General features: G+C 41.1%; 1 protein-coding gene across 1 annotated transcript; it reads left to right on the top strand.

Moving 5' to 3' along the window:
* Positions 1-4,354: 4,354 nt before the first annotated feature.
* On the top strand, positions 4,355-20,074 carry LOC130178316 (junctional cadherin 5-associated protein). Its single transcript, XM_056390422.1, has 4 exons — positions 4,355-4,612; positions 9,507-9,939; positions 12,210-16,126; positions 16,862-20,074. The coding sequence occupies exons 2-4, from the start codon at positions 9,614-9,616 to the stop codon at positions 16,894-16,896; spliced, it is 4,278 nt and encodes a 1,425-aa protein (XP_056246397.1). The 5' UTR covers positions 4,355-4,612; positions 9,507-9,613; the 3' UTR covers positions 16,897-20,074.
* Positions 20,075-20,444: the final 370 nt, after the last annotated feature.

The following is a 20,444-nucleotide window of genomic DNA, read 5'->3' as shown; positions in this document are numbered from 1 at the left end:
ATGGATCACTCATAGTGATGAACCCACAGAGGGTTACCACCTGTCTCTGTCTCTTTCAGCATCTTTGTTTTTGTATTTTACAGCCTGCATCTGTACTGTATTCTCATCAGTGTAATTTTTAGCAACAGCAAGCAGTTGTTTTCAGCACAGAAGCTCCACTTGTCCAACGCAAAACAACTGACAGACAAGTGTGAGCAACTAATTGGTGAAAATATAAAGGAGCATTTGGCAGCTAAAGAAACCTGATATTTTCCTCAGGAGTTAGTGGAGACCAAACCCGAGCTAAAAACCATTCTCCTATATCATGCATCATTACTGGTTTTGATCACTTCAGTACGCCAATGAAAGGCAGATGCAGTGTAGGCTTGTGTCTGTTTCTTTAGCATCCAAGATAACTGAAGCTCCTATGAGGTTATAACAGTGCATCTCAAAGACTCCTGGGTGGTGTGGTTGTGGAATACTAATACTGTTTAGCAGCCTGTTAAGAATATGAACAGAACAGCCCAATATGGAAATAGATAAAAATGGAAAGCTGTGTGTTATTAGCTCAGAGATCCAAACAAATGTATTTTCAGAACAATATGACGTGTCTGTGATTTACAAATATAAAACCTACATGTTGAACTGTTGTTTCAAATTCAGGTATGGAAATGACTACATGTAAGTGATGTCAGTCGTAGGTTCAAAGTACTCGACTGATTATTTTTCCTGCTGATTTTATTGCCCATATTCAAGATCATTTCCTCACTGTATGAACCACAAGGCTCCACTGCAACGCTCTGGAGCCACCGACCTTCATCGAGCCTCCAACAACTTAAGTCAGATGTTTCTTCCTGCTGTACCGCTGATGTGAAAAACATGCAGCAACACCTCCTGTATGTGTAATGAGTTCAATCTAAAGTGAGATATTCACCTCCGGGTAACAGCTGCTCTGAGAATAACCACAATTAAAGCACAACATTCAATCAATGTACAGAATCATTTAATGCAACGCTTAAAATCTCAAACCATCTTTTTTCCAAGCGGTGTATACAGAAATACAGTATTTAATCAAAGGTCACCATTTGATAGAAGAAGAGAGCCTCCCCACTTCCACAGTTGTCTTGTGGCTTTTTCTGTCACATATCTCTGAGCCCTTTAGTTGATTACTATAAAAGCTGTAAATTAGAAGCAAAAGCCTCTATCCAGTAAAAGTCAGCCTGCCATGTAAAGTACAACAGAACTGATAAAGGTGTTAGACCACACACTGTAACATGCAGCAGGCTATGAGACGGGGCTATAGAAATGGCAAAGTCATTTTCCGTCTGCCAAACGACATGATTCTATATCACCCTGCCGCAGCAGGCAGATATAAACCAAGGACTCTTTCTAGGTAAATCTCAAGACCATATCCCGGCAAACGACAAACTATTTCTAAGTAAATCTCAAGACCACATCCTAGCAAAACTGAGGTGATCAACAAGAAGTCCTGATCAGACCTAAGTAAGTTAGAGTCTTACTTAAGAGCAAGACCGAGACATGCATTAAAAACATGAAGCTCCTGGCAAAACAGAGCTCACCTCAGAGACCATTTAGTTCTGTAACCTTCGCTCTTTTAATCCTTATGGTGCTCAGGCTGAGATTATTTTTATGGCTGATTTCAAGTTCAAGTAAGAATATTGAAACTCAATGTACAGCTCTTTTTAAATGGCAAAAACTACAAGAATTTTGTTAATTGTCAGCAGCAATGCACAGTATGTCCATCTGCAAGAGCTCAGCACACTATCTAATTAGCCAGTGCATAGATTTTGCATAGAAACCTACTAGTCAATGCATTAATGCATTGAAGTTAAAGCCTGTCACACCACTGAGACTGCACAGGTGAAGTCCCGTTACTTGGTTATAGTACTGGGGAGAAAATATGACAAACATAAATAGAATAAAAAAGTTGAGACAACTTCCGTCTCTAGTAAAGACAAGTCTAAGTCAAATTCAGCACATCAACAAAAAAACATAATTCAAATGTTTTGTAGATGTTATGTTTGATTATGATGTTTTGATACTGTATCTGACTCAGTGAAGTTCAAAGATAAAATTAGATTAATGTGAAACAAGTTGCAAATTAATAATTCAGTGTCTCTCAGGAAAACCATTCGACAAATATTGACCCTCCCTGTGATCAGAGTCTGGCCTTCACCTCCCTTTGGGCAATTTTTCTAAAAAAGCAACATGCACTGAAGTACCACAAGGCTTCTAAGCGTCCATCAAATGGCATAACGGACTGTATGTTACCATATAGATGGGAATCACTGGCGGTGCCTTGACAGTATGACAGGAAGCAGGAGAGGAGCTGATACATACAGTGGTCTGTGTTTGAAATGACCAGACATCCAACACAGGGCCACTGAAATCCTAACATGTACATAAAGTGTATGTGAAGTGGTGGAATTCCTTCATCACACGTAATTATTAGAGGCCTAAAAATACACTGCCTCTGATTTTATTGATTGATTCTAAACGTCACTCTTTATGCCCATAAAATCATGACCCATATTAACATCTGTACTGGCTATGTTTGAGCTTGCTCATGTGTTAAAATATGTTTTTTTGAAGAGAAAGTGAACTTTGTATAACGTTAAAGTTTTAGCTCAAACAGGTTTTAGAACTACTAACTTTAAAGCTCTGTTTGTTTGTCTTTTGCGTGTGAACCTGTGATCTTCCAGTTAACACCTGAAATGTCAACAGATTCTTAGGGTCTAGGAGAATAACCTTGAATCAATGAAGAGCAGTGGCGGTCATCCTGAAATTAAAGTATTTTCTTGCTGTAAATTGTCCAACAGCTGTTAAAAGATGGCATCTCACCCTTTCATGTTCTTCGTCAGCAAAATTTTGCTAAAAAAAAGCCTGAAAAAAGCTAGTAAGTGAACCTTGAGTTAAGATCTTTTTATATCACATCAGGAATTTCTTTGCAGAAATGACAAAAATGGCAGTTACGAACATAAAGGTTATGAGTTAACTGCTGTAAAATCTGGACTGGAAATTAAATGAATGTCATTCTGTACCTGAAATCTGAATGTTTCTGCAACTCTTCTCCAGCGGAGATGAACATGGAATCATGTTTAAACTACAGGAGGAAAGACAATGTAGTATTGCTGAACATATGTTGCTGAGTTTGATGCATGACAATGATGCACAATGTCTTCCAAGTGCAATCAGCCTGGTCAGCAGATTTGGTTGTGTATTGGCACTGGGGGACCAAATGTGAGCCGACTGCAGCACATGTATGGCTTGCACATTCAGCTGTATTGAAGATGTGGACTGGATGTTAGTAGCACTCAGGTTAGCTTTAGGCATTTATCATCAGTCTGATAACCAGGTGTCCTAGAATAAAGCCTGTATTGAGTCTAAGCATTTTGCCTACTTGGGTTCACTTGAACAGCGCTGCCTCCAACCTGAATAGATTTAATTTGCTTTGTTAAGCATGGATGAAGTAACAACAAACTATTCATAAATCCATTACGGGTACTATCTTTAACTTAGTGAACTGCTCAGTAGCTGGAAACCACTGGGCAGCTCCCAGATGTCGATACATGTCAGCTTAAGCCGTGTTTCCACCGCAGGAACTTTCCATAGGAACCAGGAACCTTTTGGGGAACTACTTGAGGTCTAAATTTATTTCCGGGGGAATTGATCGACCCCCAAAAAAGTCCCCGGTCGGGGGGTAGTACTTTCCAAAGGTTCAGGAACTTTGGGGGGTGTGGTCTGCAGTGCTGAACATTTCTGACTGGTCAAGTACTCGCTGCATTTTATTTGGTGTCTGCTTTTTGCAGGAACCCTTGAGGTCAGCCTTCGACACTTCCTCATCAGTGAGTGGATCTCTGGGATGTGCATGTTGCCAGTCACTCCTCCGAACGAGGGATCCCTCAGAGTGCAGCATGTCACAGTTGGCACAGGAAGGCCTGAGCCCAGCACATTTAATTAGCCAAGCTGTCTTGGCATTGGATGGGAGGGGGGACACACACAGTGACGATTCATCAACATCACCAAGGGCGCGGTACTGCTTGCTGCCATACTGCACATCTAAAACTTAACAGGATGGGAAAGGGACACATGGGCGTTTATAGAAATTTGGCACCTTGAGATGAAGGGTTTTTTTTCAGCCGAGTAATGCAGCAAAAAAAAAAAAAAAGAGCACAAGCAGTGGCCGAGCTTTCTTGCAAAAATACATAAGGTGTGTTCCTGTCAGGTTTTTATCTACCAAACATGTGGCAGAGCTTAAGACACAAAGAGATACAAGGACCTCACTGCTCCACATGTCTGTAGTTATCATTCAAGTCAATATGCCAGATTGAAAGAAAAAAAAAAAAGACTGTTGCTATGAAAAAAAAGAGCAAAGTTAGGAGAAACTGTTTGGAAGAAACCATTCTGACATCCCTCTCTATGGCTGCCTGCATGTGAGGAGCCCACCCCACCTCAGCTGTAGTGAGGAGAGCCCAGTCCAGGCAGCCAGCAACCAGCGCGTCTCTGCCTACCAATAGGCATGCTCGGCTCAGGCTCTGTGCAGTGCTCTCAGTCTCAGCAGCTGAAGCTGGGCGCAGGGGAACTGCGACGGCCGCGCCAAGCATCTTCCCAGGTATGCGTCTCTATGTCGCTACGCCCTTATTCGTTTTTGCAATGTTATGGCATCCTTGCTGCATGCTGTTTCCCGCTCTGCCGACTCTGGCTTATTTCCAGGGAGGGGTTGCTGTGTCTTTTTTTTTTTTTTTTTTTCTTTCTTTTTTTTTTTTTGTGGCTCACGTAGCCTCCACAGTAGCGCAGGGCAGCGGTATCTTGGTAAACACTCACAGTCAGCGAAGACGCATCTGCAAAACCTCCTCGTTAGCCGCGCGTCAACTTGCACACACCTCAAAATGTTCGCCCTTCGACAGATCAGCGCCGAGCCGCCGCTCGTTGGAGGCGAGGCGGGGATGTGCGCTCGCCGCTGTGCTGCGTGCATTTCTCGGGGAAAATTTGCAACGGGGTTATGATTTGGCCAAGCGGCTTTTAGTCAAAACATGACCGCTGAATTTTCAACTTACAGTGCGTGCAGGTAGAGGTTGTTTTTCTTTTTTTCTGATAGGCGCTGGACTTGCGGCACTGGGCGAAGCAGGTATTGGGAGCTGATTTGAGAAATCATTTCATAGCAGTCAATTTTATGTAGGCTGTGCCATATAACACTGCAGTAGGCTATAGCATGGCTATAGTAGGTCATACTGTATCTATGCACAGACAGCGATTCCTACAACAGTGATATATTATTGATAGCTATGTGTTATGATACAACGGATCTCTTTCAAATCATTATTCATTCATACAGTGAGTTATCATTCAGGGGAAATGATGGTGAGGAAGATGTTTTTAAGAGGATCTGATGGACTTAGTTAATACAAAGTGCTCTTAATTATAAATGTGCTGAACTTGTGCTTTAAACGAGTTTGCATAAGCAGTTTTTTTTTTAAATGATTAGCCTGATCTGTGGCGCTCTGTTTTCCCTGTCACTAGGTAAGATGTAGGTACACTCCCTTAGCAGTTAGGGTGGTGCTGCCTGCTAGTGCTGATGTGTTACAGTGGCCACTACCTGTGCATGCAGTCTGCTAGGCCTGGATGTACATTGGGGGCCTCCCTCCCTCAGTTCCTCAGAGGGTGCTTGCTTGGTTGGGTGATGGTCAATAGAATTCTTTTTTTTTTTTTTTAAGTTTTAAGTAAATTTGGGCTCAGCCTCCAAATTAAAGTTGATGCTTTTAGGGCTGCACGGGAAAGTTACCAGTGACAGCTTCTCATACAAAAATGAATCTCTGTTTCCAAAAGCAGAAACAGACTCAAACTCTTAATAGCACTTATCTGCTAATGAATGTCATTTACAGCAACTTTTAAAACAGCTGACCTTATCATTAGTTCTTGCAGCACGCAAAGAACTGTCACATCCCTCAGCATATCAATAATGTGCATGTGAAATATACTGGTGTTGCATTTATTAATGGTAGTTTTGTTGTTGCTATGCAAAAAAGGCTCATGTGCCATATTTCCACTGCAATCATTTGAAGCTGTGACCTTGTCAAAAAAGGGCCACTGTGCGTCTGGTTCACTCTGCTTCTCTCTCATCAGACTCTTTGTTAAAGGAAGCTACTTTTCTATATGAGTCCATCTTCACTGGTCATGACTGGATTTGGCTAATTCAGGAAGCCCTTGAGTTGATTTTTGCTGCATTTACCACACTATCTATTCGCTCCACTTGAAGAGCTAGGGATAGTTGGAGGACTTATACATCACAAGCTCTGATTTCAGCATGCTGATTTGTTTAATGTTATTTTAGGCTCTTTTAAAGCTTGTCTACTAAGTGAAGTTACAATGACATTCATGTATTGGATAATCCATTTTCACATGTGTTGTCCTTGAAAGTATGGTCACACACAGTGTGGTCTTAAAGTGGAGATTTTCTGCTGAGCATACATCTGGATAGTATTAATTATCTCCAGGCTATAGACTGATCTCAAGTGTTACAGTGAATCTTACAGTATGAAATAAGCTCCCGGGACAGAGGCAACGCCGAACTGCAAAGTGCACAAAGTTGTGGAGTGAGAAATGTTAAGGTCACCTTAAGGTCAAGAGAACGGGAGTGAACATTTTTCAAATCATTCAAATGAAATGATCATTTATAAAATAAATATTTTGCATCAGTGATAAAAAGTGGAGCAAAAAATAAATTAATAAATGTTTTAGATAAAGTTTTTTTTGGAACTTATTTCCTACGTGATCCTGTGATCCAGTTTAGAGTTGCAGTGATTAGTCAATTAATGGATTAGTCGACTGAAAGAATAGGAATAAGCTACTACTTTGATAATATTGTTTCAGCAAAATATTTGCTTCTCATATACAATGGTTTTCCCGCTGGTCTTTGTCGTATATGATAATACATGAAACATGTATTTGTTTTGGGCTGTTGGTTGAACAAAACAAGCAGTGTGAGGATATCACGGTGACCTTTTCCTTTTTTTACTTTTCATGTATTAATGATTAATCAATTAATCAATAAAATAACCATCAGATTAATTGATAATGAGTCACAGTACTAGTCCAGTTATTTTTAAACTTTAACACAAGTTGTAAGATTCATTTCTCATTTTTAATCATTCTTATATATTGTATTGAGAAGTCTAGTAGATGTGGAGTTTACCGTGGAATGGTAAAACATGTTCAGACTGTGTTATCTTTGGTATTACATATTCTGTTTGCAGAATACCTTGAGATACACCATAGTTCTGTCACATAATCACCAATAAAAACAGAGATGGCGTGTTATAGTTTAAATAAATGTAAATGTGTTTGCTATGAACAATTTTGTCAAAGCATCACCCGAACTTTGAGTGAGTAGTGGTATGTTAAGTCTTCTCCAGCGCTCACGTCTTTGATTCAACAATGTACTCGTCCTTTAAGTGACACCTTCATAATGGAAAATGAATAGCGAGCCACTATTCAAGTCCAAACATGATTAGCCAAAATGCTAATGTGTGCAAAGCCTTTGATCACTGTGTTACTGTTTTATAAGCCATCCACTGTCATCTCCAGGCAAGACAGACTGTTATAGCCACTAATTAATATATCAGACAGGCAGGGCTGGTTGTGCATTCACACACACACGCACACACACACACACACACACACACACACACACACGTAAACACACAAACAGCAGAGGAACTTAGCAGAATATACTCTTCACGTTAGCATTTTAGTCTATGTTCAAGTAAAAGAATAATTTCAACATTTCTGCCCTTTAGTTGTGAGGTTTCACTGCTTTTCTTTATCCTTTGTGATCATATACAGAACATAATTTCAACTGTAGGTTGAAGAAAACAAGCAATTTTATGACATCTCCTTTGCTTTAAGAGATTTTGATAGAACTTTCCATCCCTTTCTGACATTACTCAGACCAAACAACCAAGTAATTGAGACAGTAATCTGCAGATTAATCAATTAGTCAATTATAATTTAACAATCCAGTATTGGGGAGTTTTAGCCAAACACCTAATTGTCAACTGCCTTACTTACTGAGTGTTAAAGACAGCAGTCGGAGAGAAAAGCTGAAAAGCTTTGTTGTTTGATGTTAATCATGTCCACATTTAGTGTGGTGGTCTGCAAAGCTTTGGTTTGGTTTTTGTCATAGAGTAGGTAAGTCAATAAATACAATGTGATCAGAATGTATTTTTACAGAGGTATGCATACATCAGTCTTTTGATTACGATGAATGAATAGTGAATATTGTATATACATGTCTAGAAATAAGGATCATGTTACAATATAACATGAAATTTTTCCTAACCTTAACTAAAGACAAAAGGAATTACAATCATACAAGTTAGGTTTTGTACCATTTTAACTTACACTTTACTTTTTTTCAGTTCTTCTTATACCTAAATTTTGTGTTCAGTATAGTTTTTTGTTAACATTGCAAGTTAGACTTGAAACTATCACCTGGATTATATGAATCAGGGGCTGAATCCCCTTAATTACTTGTAATAAATGTACCATATTTTTTCCTGATGCCATTACGACACAATAAATACTGGCAACTTTCACACTTGCACCATGCATGCCGGCTCACAGCACAGAGACAAAGGGCAGCATATATTATATTTAGTAAATTATACTGAATATTCCATTTTCCTGTTCATGTTCACCAGATATTTGCAACTCTATTAAGTTAGCAGGAGAGCAAATGTATGATTATATGTATTAGAGATTACCTTACCAGTATTTGACACAGATTGAAAGTATGGTGGGGTATTAAATCTAGAAGAATTTATTTATTGTTTCTGTTAACATACACACAGTTATTCTTGTTTATTGGAAGGAACCCTGGTCTGCAGAACAAAAACTGTGATTGTACTGACTGATGGCAAATGTTCCTCCAAGAACCTGATTGTGTTGAGGATAAATCACATATTTCACCATATTTATCCCACACAAAGGGTAGAGAAATCATTTATGTAGGCAGTGGTTTAATGGACAGGAACAACTCTCAGTTTAGCAGTTCCTGTGTTCAGACAAATTTGCTGTTTTACACACTTTGAAAGGATGGTAATATGTCTTTGGGAGAAAAGGAGGGTGTGGCTTTTAACTTAACAGTTTTTGGTTTCTAAATTTGAAGATTTGTCCAGTGTTGAGAATATTAAATCGAACTTTACACAGAGTAAGAATAAAAAATATGATATTTTCAATTGTGCATTTCAGAGTTGCCCTTGGAGACACAATAATGTCTGAACAAAAGACTGAGTTATGTTTAGCACACGTTCATGTTTAATTTAGGACAAACTGAGCTTTCAAAATAGCAGATGAAAAAGTAACGTATTAGCACATCTTTAAAGGTAATGCAAACATCTGTTTTCTGGCATCAGCTGGTGTGTTAGGAATGTCACATCCGCAATTTAGGTGCATGCAGAATCAATCTGTTCCCATGTTACCTCTTCACTCCCCTGTCCTCTCCTTAGTGATGGCCTCTGCTGAGCAAACGAGCTCCAGCTTCCACCAGCAGCACTGCGCATAAGGCAACACACCCACCTTTGCCCTCCTGCCCAGAAGTGAGAGAGACACCACCATGTACAGTGTGGAGGACCTTCTCATTTCGCATGGATATAAATTGCCCAAGAGCGGCCCTCCGTCTGCCACGCCTTATGACAAGCGCCCTGCTGATTGCCAGCGTGAACTTGTGGACAACAGGGCTGGCCGGGGGACACTGAACGGGTATGAGGCGGACCGGGGGGCATCTATCACAGGCATCTACGGCAGCAGGCAGGCACTGGTGAAGGGCTACCCCGCCACAGACAACGAGAGTGGGGAAAGGAACCAAAGGAGAAAAGAAGCCGGCATTGGTATCCTAGGTGACGCTCAGCCCTTGGGTGATTCTCTCGCCACAGATAGTGGGTGAGTGTTTTTTTCCCTCTCTTTTGCAATCCCCCACACCCTTTACCTTCCCTTTTTTTCCTCTCCCCCCCCTTCTCACTGGGGCCCTTTGGTATTGCATGCAAAACTGAGTCTGCACTGCGCAGGGTTTTTTTTTCCCTCCTCTTCCCTTTCCCCTCCTTCCAGAGCTGCAGAACACTGTGGCTGCAGCAGCACCACTGACATATAGATATAAGGAATTATGAAAGGTGCCTTTGCACTCGTTTGAGTTGTTTACATGCCTGCACAGAGAGGTGGCTTGTGTCTCTATGGAGCCCACCCAAGCACTGGTATCGTCTCCACAGCCTCCACGAGGCAGGCAGATGTAAACAGCAGCACTAGACAGTGAGCAAACTGAAGAGAACTGAACATGCCTCAAGACAGGCGCGTAATCACTCCACTGTAAACACTGGCACACTGAATCACGCCCAGCACGTGCTCTGTGATGTAAGCATGTTGCTGGGCAAGTGTGCACAGCGTGGCTCCCCTCAGCCATACAGCAGCATATGCTGCTGAGGATGATCCATTGACTTTGCTGCTTAAATGAATGAGTACAGTGACTAACAGTGATTTAGTGCAGTGCAGATATGAGATGGAGCTCTTAAAAAGGGGAATTGCAATTCATTCATTTTTTGAATTCTCTTTTATTATTTATAAGACTTGATATTTTACAAACTATACATGAATGCACTATAATATGTATTGATGATATATTTTTATGGTTAGATTTTTAACTTGCTTTTTTATTGAACTGCTAACTGCAAATCATGGCTCTATAATAAATATGAATGAACGACCCTGAGAAAATACAATTATTGATTTATTTTATTTAGAGGATCTGATGGTTATATTTGAATTTCAACAAGGATTTCAAATCCACACTCCCTTGTTCCATTATAACTGACTGTCATCAGGGTGCCGTGACTGTCAAACACGCTTGGATGTGACTGATGACCTGGGGATATTCATGGATTTCGCATTGCTTCCTCTGTATCATTCAGCAGTTCTCCTCCACCACAGCCAGAAAATTACCAACACTGCTTGAGGAAATTAGAAAATTAAAATTACAGTGTAATTTAACAAAATGACCCTCTTTAACACAAAGAAGTGAAGCTCTGATTTTTAGACTTAATCTGTAATGATTAAGTATGCTTGTTCTAAGATAATTGTTTTGGCTGTTCAACATGCATTACAGCCATATCCTGCACCTAAGAGGTAAATATGGAACCGTAACTAAAATTATCTCCAGGCGGCACTGCTTTATCATACTGTGGAACCACTGTTTTGTACCTGCCAACAGTCACTCGTCACACAGTTGCCATTTTGTGTTAGTTTCATCATGCGTTTTTAAAATTATAGGAATGCTTGTGATATTACATATTCACCCTAGCAACAATCAGAAAGGCCCACTTCTTCTGATTTTCTCCTTCATGTTTTACTGTGACATAGTGGAGCAGAATTGCTATAAAGGCTGTATTCTGTATTTCCTAAAAGGGTACAGTTTGATCTTACTAATTGAGTTATGTGGGGAGGAGGCAGAGAGAAAGAGGTACTGCTTTCGTACCAGATCAGGTTATGGGATGTTTTTTTCAGATTTTTTTTAAGAGCCACAGTCGCTGTCCAGATGACCAGCTACTAAGATAAGGTCAGCACAATTTAATATGCAGATCATATTGCAGTAGCATCACAATTTCATGGTGTCTTTAAGGGACTTGGGAGCTGCTGACTCAAGCACTTCTGTCTCATATGTGCTCGCTCTCCTTGATTAAGTTGCATTGGCAAGCCAATACTGCCAAATCCAAAATACATGCTTGAGACTGGCATGGACATGTCACTTTTAACAATTAACAATTATTAAACCTCAAAAGGATGGTGTTGCTTTATTTTATTATCATATAACCTGTGGTACTACTCAGAATTTTGATTCATCTTGTTTTATTTTTGGCCAGTCTGTTAATTGCAGATTAAATTGTAAATGTATCAAATACTACTTCTAAGGAAGGGTTTTTTTTCATGTTTCTTTTAAACTATGGAATACTATCAAATTGTTAATCACATAAAATAATACTGGCTATCAGATGCTTTTGTGTTTGTCTGTATCTAAACCCAGTGTCACTCATCTTGCAATTTCTGTAACTACACTTATATCATTGCAAGTGTTTGCAAGTGTCAAACTAGATTCAAAGTCCACCTCACTCTGTCTGTAAAACTGTGGCTGTCTTCTTAACATTGAATTTTTTCTGTCTTTGTAGGTTCTATGATGTTCCTAGTTTGACTTATTCAGAGCCACTGAGCCATGACGAAAGGGATGTTTCCTACTGGCGGAGGCGAGGCCAGGACTTCAGCATCCTCCTCGACTATGCTGATGGCAGGGAGCTGAGGGCCTCTGCTGGTGCATGGAGGCCACAGGCCCTGATCGCAGCAGAGGAACACAGGGCAGAGAGGCGAGCGCAGCAGCTATGGGAGGACATTTCCTGGCTAAGGGACCCAGATGCAGCTCCTGGTCAGCTAAGGGTGACTGGGGAGAGGAAGTGCCAGAGCCTCGGTACAGAGGAGTGGAGGCCTGCTGTGGGCCTGGGAAGGCAGCTTTCGGATGGGGACGGGGAAAGGTGGGCTCAGGACCAGTATCGCTTGAGGACACCTGAGGGTTTTTTTCACCCTAGAACTAAAGCAAAGTCTCAGTCGCTCCCTAGAGTTTTGTCACCTGATGGAATTGATGGCAGAGAGCTCATTCCATCCAGGCCTAGCCTACCTGATAGACAACAGAGGATAAACAGCACTGTCTTCTCTGGGCCTTATAGTAGGTATATCTATAGTGGTGCTGTTGGCAGGGAGCGTTGGGGTAGGAATGCTGGGCCAAGCAGCCATGTTGCACTTTTACCAAAGCCCAGGTTCAGCAGGCCTTTAAAGCCTCCGTCATATGAGATTCACCAGCAGACTAGGGGTAGTGCAGAGATGCTTGCTATAGACCAGGGTGCCAAACAAAAAGACAGGTCTGTCTATTATCCAAGGGGTGGGGAGCTGAGACAAGACTATTTCGCACAACATTCTGCCATTTCTGGAATGGAGCCCCCTGGCTACATCCCACCCCCGTCTTATAAAAGAGCCCTACCCCCAAGGGCAGTTTCATTCAACCGCAATGAAATGGCAAGCCTAAGATGGAGGGCGGAAGCTCTGCAGATGCACAGCTCAGATCCTGGAAGGTGGCTTTCCAGACAGGCAGGTGGTTCATGGCTGGAGCATTATGGAGAACGTGGTGCGTCCTATCGAAAACAGGTGCATTCTGGACACGAAGAACAACCAGGTCATGCCCGTCAATTACCCACTGAAGACCCAAGAGTGAAGCAAATCTCAGGAGGGCCTGGTGGAAATTCTCTAACTGACTCAGACAAGATCCGTAACATCAACAAAGAGATTCCATCTGCTAAGATTTTAGGACAATCTACACATGATAGTGCCTTTCCTCCCCAACAGGGGCCAGCTCTCAATACTGACGGCCGCAAAACAGCTCTCATTGACAACGACAGCAGTAATCGATGGGGCAACAGGGGATTAAACAAAAAAAGTGACAGTGTAGCTCCTGAACAAAACCGTAGTCAGTTTTTTCCGTCATCTATTCTGGGTAAACCACCACCTCCCCCATGCAAGCCGGCTGACCAGGGTGTCTCTGAAACTGTGACGGAAGTAAAAAAGGTGGAACAACCTGATCCACCAGAGAAAGACAAATCCAAGAATCTAAAAAAGAGACTTAGTGAGACAATTTTTTGTTTGGTGTCTGTCCCTGTTACTCCTCAGCTAACTGGGACAATCCGTGATCAGAATAACAACAATGAGAAGTCACCAGACCCAGCAGACAGTCCAAGTGACAATAAAACTGGCCACTTAACAAACCAAAGTCTCCAAAGCACATCTTCAGCTGAAGCTGAGCTGCAAGCACTAACTGGTAGCATAGCGAGCAGCAAAACAAGCAGTAGAGCAAGCAGCAAAATGTTTAAAAAAGTACCCTGTAGACCCCCTAAGATAAACCATTACAAGGAGCTGAAACTGTCAGGATCCTGGCCTTCAAACCAGTATCGAGACCAGGAGACACAAACTAGCCCAGAGGCCCGAAAACCTGCCCCTGAAAACAAGGAAGCACAACAAGAACCTGTCCCTCCCGGCACTGAAGTCCCTCCTGACAGCAGCGGTGCAGTGGCCACTGCCTTCAGTTTTCCTATAAAGGGAGTGAAGAGCCTGAAACTGTCAAGCAACAGCGCCTTCTCCCTGACAGCCACCTTCTCCAACCAGCTGAACAAGAGCACAGCTCAGCAGCCAGCAGTACCACCCTCAGGAAATGTGGAGGAGACCAAACCAGCAGCAAACAGTGGGCAGGAGGCATTTGAACAGTTCCTACTCAAACCGGCCAGCCAGCGACCATGGGATGCTGTCAAAGAGCTGGAGACCATCAAAAAAGAAGTCCAAGATCAACAACAGCAGCAGAGCAGCAAACAGCCCAGTGTTGACAAGTGCATAGAGGACCTCAATGAGGCATACAAAGACATCTTAGAGCTAGGCACTGCCAGCAATAAAGTCCCAAATGGTTCTGTACAAATCCCTGAGCGTATCAAAATCCGCTTGACATCAGAACCTCTCAACAAGCCCAGCAGCCTTAGGCGCAGTGCAGTAAGCTGGTCTGTTGACCCAGAATACAGGGAAGTCAAGAGCGCCTTCTCCAGGCCTGCAACAAAGTCGGTAACCTTCAGCAAGCAGCTTAGGGAGGAACTCCCTGTCCCACCTCGGGAGACAGGCTTCAGAGAATACAGGGTTGTTGCGCATCTTTCGCGCAGAAGGAGCAATGATGGCAGGACAGTAAAACTAGACCTGCCAGATGAGCCTATCGAGACACCACTTTGTGACTTCAGTCCAACAATGCACACCACAGCAGCTGAGGTGCCATGGGCAGATCGACAGCCCATGCAGGATGCCTCGACACTCACTAGTCCTCCAGATTATGAGGACATATGCCAGGCTTTGCGTCAGTCTAGAGACCCAACGGATGGCAATAAAGCGTCCACAGGCAATTCCAAACCTAATGACGCAGAGCCTCTTCAAGATCTCAGTGCTGAATCAGAGGAGGAGTGCCCTATTTGTAAAAGAGAGCTTGAGAATCAGATGAGACAGGGCCCATTGCCTCCACTTCATGAGGAGAACAGCTCGGACAGCTCAGCCAATCAAAATGGCAGTCCACCACAATGTGCTGCCTTAGAAAGTCCAGCAGAAGATACAAAAACAGAAGAGCCAAATGACTCAAGTTTAAATCTGTCAGGGTCTGACCTGTGTGCTGAAACAAGGGAGCAGCAGTCATTGACACAGGAAAATATGGGAGAGGGTGAAAAAATAGACAATGCTCAGGCAGAAAACTTGGACAATTTGTGTGCAGTTAATTCTGCTGAGAGCATACCAGCGAATGGAGCTACAGAGGTCAGCGCATCCACAGTATTAGCAAATGATGTGCCTGCAGACCCCCAAGTCACAAACGAACAGAGAGTTAGTGAAACAGTAACTAAGGAAGTTGAAATAGAAGAGAAGGAATCAATTAAAGGAGAAACATCTGAAGGCAGTGTGGACAAACAGTCAGCTGAAGTGAAAGGTGAGTGTGAGGGACAAGACAATACAATGCATGATGACAAGCAGGAGCAAGAGAAGAAGCCATTTGCTGTTCCAGAGCATAGACTTGGTCTACGGACTCATCTAGGGCGAGACCACCCAGGGTTACCGGAATTTCCCCCAGATAGACTGCCACTTTCAGTTCCCCCAAACCTAGACCGCAGGCTGTCTCTTAGCTTGGAGGGGGAGAGGAAGAGCAGGGGCCCACCCAACCGAATCGAAGTGTTGCAGAACAAGCTGGCTGTTTCTCCAGGTCGGGTGGCAGTTGAGCGCCTGGCGCGGATGAGAGAGGTGGATGTCATGTATCGTATGAGGCGCCTCAGCATCAGGAGTACTGACTCTGGGGAAGGGGAGGCAGAAGGGGAGGGGGAGGGGGAGAGGGAGGGGGAGGGCAAGGACGAACAACTGGAGGAGACCCACCCTGCTCCTCAGAGACACACAGAGAATGATCAAGAAGTCACCCATTCTCAGCAAGTCTCCGAGGAGACAATGTTACAAAATGAGGAGGAGTCATCTCTCTCAGGTAAGATAAGAAAATGAGAGAAAATAAGGGAATCCTTTTAGAAAAATGTGTTAGTCAAGTTTGGAGGACTGTTTGTACGGGTTTACAAAAAACATTCAGGGCAACATTGAAAGTAAAATATTTCACCTGTGGTTACACACAGATTCAGAAGACTACCAAATCCAAAAGAATACAATTATTTAAGATATTTATTCAGGGGATCATACAATTTCACTGTTGCTATCCACAGATTTATAATGCCTGCTTCAGAATGACTCTTGACTAAACCATGAATGAGTTTAATGGTATTGATAGGAAATGTTAAGTACATGGCTATTTAGAAAACAAAGTCAATGGGTCAATTTGACCAAGACTGTGCTTCCGCTTTTCTATAAATGAGACATCAAACTGTGTTAAGAGTTAGTTTTTTTCCTTTATGTTACAGGCATTTTCCCTACCAATCTTAAAAATCCAAATTTAGAAGAAAAGTTACAGTCTTGTGTAAGGAAGGGAACGCAAGTGTGCATAAAATGTTAAAAATGTATTGTTTATTTATCTTTGTTGGTTGTAAGTTATCAAAATTGAAGAAACTGTCAGTGGGCCTTGCTGTTAAAGACATGTCCACAAGATGGTGTCAGTGTCCAACGATAATACAAGTCTTCCACCGTCCTGAACAACTTCAATAAAACAACCAACTTTTTTTTTATTGGCCTTACAAATGAAATCAAATGAATAATTTTCTTCTTTATGTCTCAGAACCCCATGATCCCAGCCGACTGGAGACATTGTAGAAAGACTACGACCATCATCTCCATCTGAGGTTTTTAGCTCCAACACTGTGACCTGGCTGCCTACTAGAATGCCTTCATCTCATCTTGACACTGAAATGGCCTTCTTGTCCGACAAGAGCATTGTGTACACCCTCACCCTCGGCGCTGCGTTGACTTCTAAGAGTGCTGTTCCACTGCCAAAGGGAGGTGCCCCTTTAACTTGAGGGGCAACTTCCACCCCAAATCCCTCCCCGACCTTCCCAAACTATCTTCCCACTACCCCATATGTCCTCCATCCCCAAGCCCATTCTCTTATAGGGTTTCTACTAGTTAGTCTTCTTGTAGCGGCTTGTCCTTTCTATTCTATCCTCCCTATGCTTTTCTCATTGGCAGACATTATGCAATTCTGTCGCGCATAATAGAACTTCTAAAATGTCCATAGTGAATACAGTCGAGACATTTTTTGCATACTGAACGAATCTGTTTGTTTACGGGAGAGCCATTAAGGATATGAATGTAAGCGTTTATGTTTAACCTAATGTAGACATAGAAGGGTTATTGTCACAAACCTATTCTGTTCCATTTAAACTCAACCAAAATAAACTGCGCATCTGATTGTTGTGGTAAGGCAACAGCTGTTTTAGAACTGGACATCACTGTCTCTGGCTCAAGAACTGTTTTGATTTTCAGATGAGATAAATCAGCCTTTCTTTTTTTAAAATTCAATGACATTGTGCCCTGTCTCATTGCTTTTGTACACTCTGCAACCATAACCCATAGAGCTCTTCAGTGAAGAGTGACTCTATACCACATGACATGATAGATCAGTGACCTATTATACGACACATTGGTTCTACGTTGGAGAGGGAGAGTTGCCTTCTTTAACCAGAAGTGTATTTCCTGGTTGGATCAGGTGAAGTCTTTGGTGAGTCGCCTGATTAATCTGATGTATAGCTCCCATTTCCAGGTAACTTCAGGAAGCAATAAAGGCACAGATTGAGTTGAAATGGTGGTCAGCAACTTTGATAAACATTAAAGATGGATATAGGAAAAATTAACAAAAAAAAGATCTGTAGAGCAATATTGTTGTACAAACAGCTCAGTGGTGTAGTGGAGCTATGTGTAGGAACCATGGTCAGGAGTTTTTAATGTGAACGTGTCATTCAAATTATATTACAGGGATATGGAATCGTGTCAGGGTATATGGGTGTTTAACAGGGGGTGGGTGCTTTACTTCATGATATATATCTATGTTCATACATCTGTATCGCAAAGAGACAACATTTCACGGAATATTTATTTTTTTTATCATCAAATTGTTAATGAGTTTGCATAATGTACAAAATAAAGTATATTTTAAATATTTTAAGAGATATTTTTTATTCAACCATGAAATTTTATTTCTCCACACTTATATCAAGCTGAAATTATCATATGTCTGTATAGTATCATATTGAGAGTATACATAATTTTCTAGTGCTTTAAAATTTAAGAGTGATAATGGAAGGGATGACCCTGCGGTGTGCCTTGATCACACAATTCGGTTTCAGTGAGCGATAGGGTTCATCAACGCAAGTGTTGACGTGAGGGAAACTTTTTGATTGTGCCATGATTTCCTATTTGATAGTGCTTTTTCATACGCTAACAGAGTCAATGTTGGATGCTCCTTGTGATATTTGATACATAAATTCATCTCAGCTTCCCCCCCCCTTTGTTGGTGGTCAGATGTGACCTGTGTCTTATTTTTGTCTTTGTATGTCTTCCAATTTAAATCATGTATTGTTCTGTTGTTGTTTCTTCAAAACATGTTTAGAAATAAAAATTGGTCATTTTTCCCCCTTTCTTCCACCCTTATTACTTCTTCTTTCTCTCCTCCACCTAATTCCCTCCTTTCTTTCTTCCTTTCTTTCATTCCACAGCATGTTCATTTTGTGTAACTTGCTCTGCTGTCACTAACACTTATTGCACTAAAGGATACAATGCGGTATGCTATTATTGGCTAAAAACCACGTATTTGCAAAACATGAAAAAAAAGTTGTTTTTTTAAAAACAGGGGTTTTGATAAATTTAAAAACATAATTCAAACTCTAAATAATGATTAAAAAATATTCTATCTTGTTGATAAAAACAAATTTGCAGTTACATGGTTTTTCCACAACAGCAATGTTGCATTGGTATAATGTTTCAACGACAGATCTGTAGGAATCCATCACTGTTAAATCATTCATCAAGTTTCACTTAATTGTTATGTAGCATTTTACAGTTGTAGCATTTTATCAACTCAGAACTTTGTCTTAGTATTTCAAACATTTCTTGTAAATTTGGAATAATCATGTCGCCTTATTACGTGTGCATTACATTATACTCCAGGCAATGCCAAATATTAACGTACTAAGCACTGTTTCATACCTTAGGTTTTTACAACTTACTGTTCTGCCATCCCTCTGGCTGGAGAGGTACAGTAGCATTGTTGATAGTTTCTGCTCTTCATGCTGTTTATCTGTAGGAACATTGAATCAAAACTGTGAACTTCAAATAATACAAAAAGCATAATTCTAAAAAAGTACAGGATGAGATTCAGTGTTTCAAGACATGCCCATAGTCAGTGTCACAGGGAGGACAAGCTGACACACCCATAAATACTAATATCTCATTTTCAATTCATTTTGAAGACTGAAAGGCCTTGCCTCTGTCTTGTGTGTAAACTGCCCCTAACAACATTTAAATGGCTATTTCAGTACATATGCCCCCCAATAATTGGCATGTCAGGTACACTTGAACATAGTGTCATTTGAATTTTTGTACTGCAGGTTATGTGCAACATGAAGTAATTATGCACACTTGTAATATTTTCTATTTTCATATGAGATTTAAGTGCTTTTTGTACTCACTGACATCTTTTTTTCTTCCTTGCATGAAATGCAAGTGAGAGGAGGAAAAAAAAAAGTTTTTCATAAAGTATATTTGCATTTGGTACTCCAATAGTAAAACCAGTGGGCAAAACATTATGTTTCATAATTTCATTTACAAAACTATGCCAAGTATTTAAAAGCTATTTTTAGAGTAAATCAAAAGAGAACTCATTCATTTTTTTCTTTAACACATGCCTTTATCTTTGTATCTATAAATATGAGCATAATCCATAGTCATATGATTGTGCTACTGTTGTATGATACTGCAGTCTGATTCATAAATAAACTCTTTGCATGAAAGTTGTGTTTGTGATCAATTGCTTAAAAGGGGCATCTACATGAATAGTCTTATGAACTTATATTTTAGAAAAACACAGCTTCCTCTGTCTAACATGGGAAGGACACAAGGAAGCAATAGAAACATAAATAGTGGTTAATTAAGTTAAGCAAAAACACTCTGTCTCTCTCACTCTCAATTTGTCTTATATCTTTTAAGGCATAAATATTTAATTCTCCAAAAAATGCCTTCTATTCTTGAAGTAATATTAAGGCAACAGAAAAAGAATGAATGTGTGTGTTTTCACACATGTAGACTTGTGTACTGGCAATTTCAGCCCAATTACCCTGCCAGACTGTCACACTGAGCTCCACTTGCTG

This window comes from Seriola aureovittata, chromosome 12, assembly GCF_021018895.1.
Source record: "Seriola aureovittata isolate HTS-2021-v1 ecotype China chromosome 12, ASM2101889v1, whole genome shotgun sequence".
Taxonomy (NCBI): domain Eukaryota; kingdom Metazoa; phylum Chordata; class Actinopteri; order Carangiformes; family Carangidae; genus Seriola; species Seriola aureovittata.
Note: the sequence above shows the minus strand (reverse complement) of the source record. Positions and strands in the feature narration are given on the sequence as shown.

What these genes read in the sequence shown, in the direction of transcription:
- LOC130178316 (XM_056390422.1), top strand. Translation starts at nt 9,614, where the DNA reads ATGTACAGTGTGGAGGACCTTCTCATTTCGCATGGATATAAATTGCCC. An exon ending in TCTCTCGCCACAGATAGTGG is followed by an intron (nt 9,940 to 12,209) that starts GTGAGTGTTTTT and finishes CTGTCTTTGTAG; the next exon opens with GTTCTATGATGTTCCTAGTT. An exon ending in GGAGGAGTCATCTCTCTCAG is followed by an intron (nt 16,127 to 16,861) that starts GTAAGATAAGAA and finishes TTTATGTCTCAG; the next exon opens with AACCCCATGATCCCAGCCGA.